The 3,186-nt window shown below is 56.2% G+C and overlaps 1 protein-coding gene across 1 annotated transcript; it reads left to right on the forward strand.

The window, feature by feature from the left end:
* Positions 1 to 1,023: 1,023 nt before the first annotated feature.
* On the forward strand, positions 1,024 to 3,143 carry GUITHDRAFT_149555 (hypothetical protein; the record flags this gene model as incomplete). The annotated part of the gene is made up of 11 exons (XM_005817934.1): positions 1,024 to 1,090; positions 1,143 to 1,239; positions 1,354 to 1,413; positions 1,546 to 1,652; positions 1,801 to 1,858; positions 1,997 to 2,069; positions 2,113 to 2,174; positions 2,367 to 2,439; positions 2,689 to 2,746; positions 2,861 to 2,946; positions 3,103 to 3,143. Coding segments are annotated over 11 exons (782 nt in total), but the record flags the coding sequence as incomplete, so codon positions are not given.
* Positions 3,144 to 3,186: the final 43 nt, after the last annotated feature.

The raw sequence follows: 3,186 nt of genomic DNA on the forward strand, positions 1-3,186 counted from the left end.
TCTCTTCTCTCATCTCTCATCTCTCATCTCTCATCTCTCATCTCTCATCTCTCATCTCTCATCTCTCATCTCTCTTCTCTCTCTCCCCCCCCCTCGCCCTCCCCCCCTCTCCTCCATCACCTCGTTATCTTGACTTCTCTCCGCTGCTTCCCGCCAAAAGAAAAACAATTATAAATGTTATTACTTAACTAGGTCTGAGCGGGGATGTGGGTTGCATGGCCACACGAGCGCCGCGGTCGGAGTGACTGAGGCTCACTGCCGTAGTGAGGGCGGGGGCCCGGGGCCCGCCGGGCCGGCGAAACTGACTCGAACTTAACTGAACACACCAAGTAGCAGTTTCGGAGCCCCGGACGTTAAAATTGCCTCTCACCGGGAGTTGGACCTGCCAACCCGGTCACCGGACCGTTGAACTGTTCGGCCCGGTGCGCCACCGTGACGACGGTTCAATGGTTCGAGTCGCCGGGCCCACGGTTCGGGCCCAGGAAGTTCGGGCCATGCCAAGTTCGCCGGGGCCCGCTGCGGCGGGGCCCGCTGCGGGGCCCGGCGGTGCGAAGGGATATGAGGGGGATGAGTCAATGTTTGGGTATGAGGGAGATGAAGGGGATGAGGGGGGCGGAGGCCGCATGTCGAAACGAGGAGCGGGAGATAGCGAGGGAGGGGAGGGGAGGGGAGGAGGGGAGGAAGAGAGCGCTGAGACAGACTCTGAGCACGAGGAAGGCGACTGTGAAGGTTGGAGGAGAGGGGAAGGAGGAAGGCAAGGGAGCCATGCGGTTCTCAAAGGATTGAAGAGAGGAGGGCTCGTTTTGGGTTCAAGGAATGACTATGGGTGAAGTATGTTCACAAGAGAGGACTGGAGAGGATATTGAGATCATGCCATGGAGATCCACCTAAAGTATCAAGCAAGGAAGCAAAGTTTCGTGGCGGGAGCAACTGTCCATGAACAGCAGCCGTATCATACGCTCATCGCCCCGTGCATCGTATCAACGGGGTGAACCTTCTTTTCAGGTGACGTCGTCTCTTCGCATGAAGAAGGGGAGGATGGCCCATCGACTGCCTGAGATGAGTGTCCTCGCGTGCCTTCTTCTCTTCTGTGAGCCTTGCTGTCAGTATCTTCATCCTCCTTTCCTTACTTCTGCATTCAGCATTAGTGCTACTATCCTGTGCCGCGCCTGCATTCTCACAATTCGATGACGACGCTAGCGCCTCCTACGACTACGATGGCACTCTCATCCTCAACAGGTCTTCTTCGTCCCTTCCTCGTCCTCGTCCTCGTCCTCGTCCTCGTCCTCGTCCTCGTCTTCTTTCCGCTTGTGCCCTTGGCCCCTGCCGTAGACACGCCTGACATGCTGGCAGCCGCAATTTCCGAGAGATGACAAGTCAGGGGGTGTGGGTCGTGATGTTCTACTCTTACAGGTGAGATGCAGAGCGCGTGGGCGAAGGAGGAGAAGGGAAGGGAGGAGGAAGAGGAGAAGGAGGAGAGGAGGGATGGGGGAGGAGGGCGAGGAGGGTTAGATCTGTTGCGTGGAAGGATGACTTGCCCGTCAGCGTCGTCATCAAGAGGACAGAGGAGGCGTACAACTGCAGGAGCTTCACGTGGTTGTGGGGAGATCTGGCGACTCGTTTCTCTGAGCTTGGAGGAGAGCCAAACTCTGGTGGGAAGAGGAAGAGGAAGGGGAGGGGAAAGGGAAAGGGAAAGGGAAAGGGGAGGGGGAGGGGGAGGGGGAGGGGGAGGGGGAAGGGGAAGGTGGGGAGGGGTAGATGGGGGCGAAGGAGGGCTGGAGTACTGAGTGAGATCGTCAGGCCCAAGGCCGAGCATTCACATTGCCAAGTATGATACCTCCTCGGAGTCAGAGAGAAGGTTGGTGAAGCAAATCCATGTCCTGCCTGCCTCCCTGCCTGACTTCCTGCCTCCCTCCCTGCCTGCCTGCCTGACTGACTGACTGACTGACTGACTGACTGACTGACTGACTGACTGACTGACTGACTGACTGACCAGGTTCGTGGCCTCCATCCTGCGATCGGAGAGGATCGAGGAGCTGCCTGCCGTCTTCATCTTCGAGGCGGACCAGGTGAGGTTCCAGCAGGCGGAGCGACGCTGATGGCTGAGCTCAGATGCGCAAACTTCCTCCAGTCAGCATGGAGAAGATTCTTGGCAACCTGCCGGATATTGACAGGTGAGGGAGGGGGATGAGACGAGGATGAGGGAGAGATGAAGAGGACGAGGACGAGGACGAGGAGCAGAGCAGCAGCAGCAGCAGCAGCAGCAGCAGCAGCAGCAGGGGCAGCAGCAGCAGCAGCAGCAGCTGAAGCTGATGCTGATGATGAAGTGCTCTGTGTGGTGACTGCTGGTCTGAGTTGAGTCGCAGGCTTGAGGGCTACAGTACCGAAATGACTTGTGACCCTCCGAGCGACTACTATGACGCACACGCACAGAATGAGGTGAAGACCTCCTGCTCCTGCTCCTGCTCCTGCTCCTCCTGTCGGCCTCTTCCTTGTTTTCGTTCCCATATTTCCGTCCTCCTTCGTGCCTTCGTCGTCTTCGTTTTCTTATTTCTCCTGTACCTCCTTTACTGTCCCTTCTCTTCCTGTCGACTCTCCTTGCTCCCCTCATCCCGAGTTTTACTCTCTTCTTTCTTCTGTCTGTCTGTCTGTCTGTCTGTCTGTCTCCTCATTTGATCTTTTCCCCAGCAAAATTTATATACGCTAGTCGACTTCGTCTCGGAGTACCTGGCCGATACAAGGAGAGGTAGGAGGAGAGAGAAAGAGAGCAGAATAGATCAGCAGGCGAGGGTGGGGGGAGGAGAGGAGAGGAGAGGAGAGGAGAGGAGAGGAGAGGGGAGCACAACTGAATTGTTCACAGTTGGTCTGCATGTACCTCCGCAGCAGTACAAGGAGTACGACTCTGGGGTTGATGAGGACTTTGACTTCTTTGACCCAACAATTAAGGTGAAGTTGAGAATGAAGAAAACGACGACGAATTCTTCGATTGTTGTCTTGTGTGCTTGTCATGTGTGTGTTTGTTGTCTTCAACCTCTTGCGATGTTTGCTTGTTATGTTTGTGATTGTTGTCTTCAACCTGTTGCGCCTTGACTCTCCTTGCAGATTCTTGCGGCAGCTCGCGAGTCTGTCAAGACTGGCGACCGGTGAGTGAAAATGAGTGCAGGAGGAGGAGGAGGAGGGAGGAGG

This window comes from Guillardia theta (genome assembly GCF_000315625.1).
Source record: "Guillardia theta CCMP2712 unplaced genomic scaffold GUITHscaffold_446, whole genome shotgun sequence".
NCBI lineage: Eukaryota > Cryptophyceae > Pyrenomonadales > Geminigeraceae > Guillardia > Guillardia theta.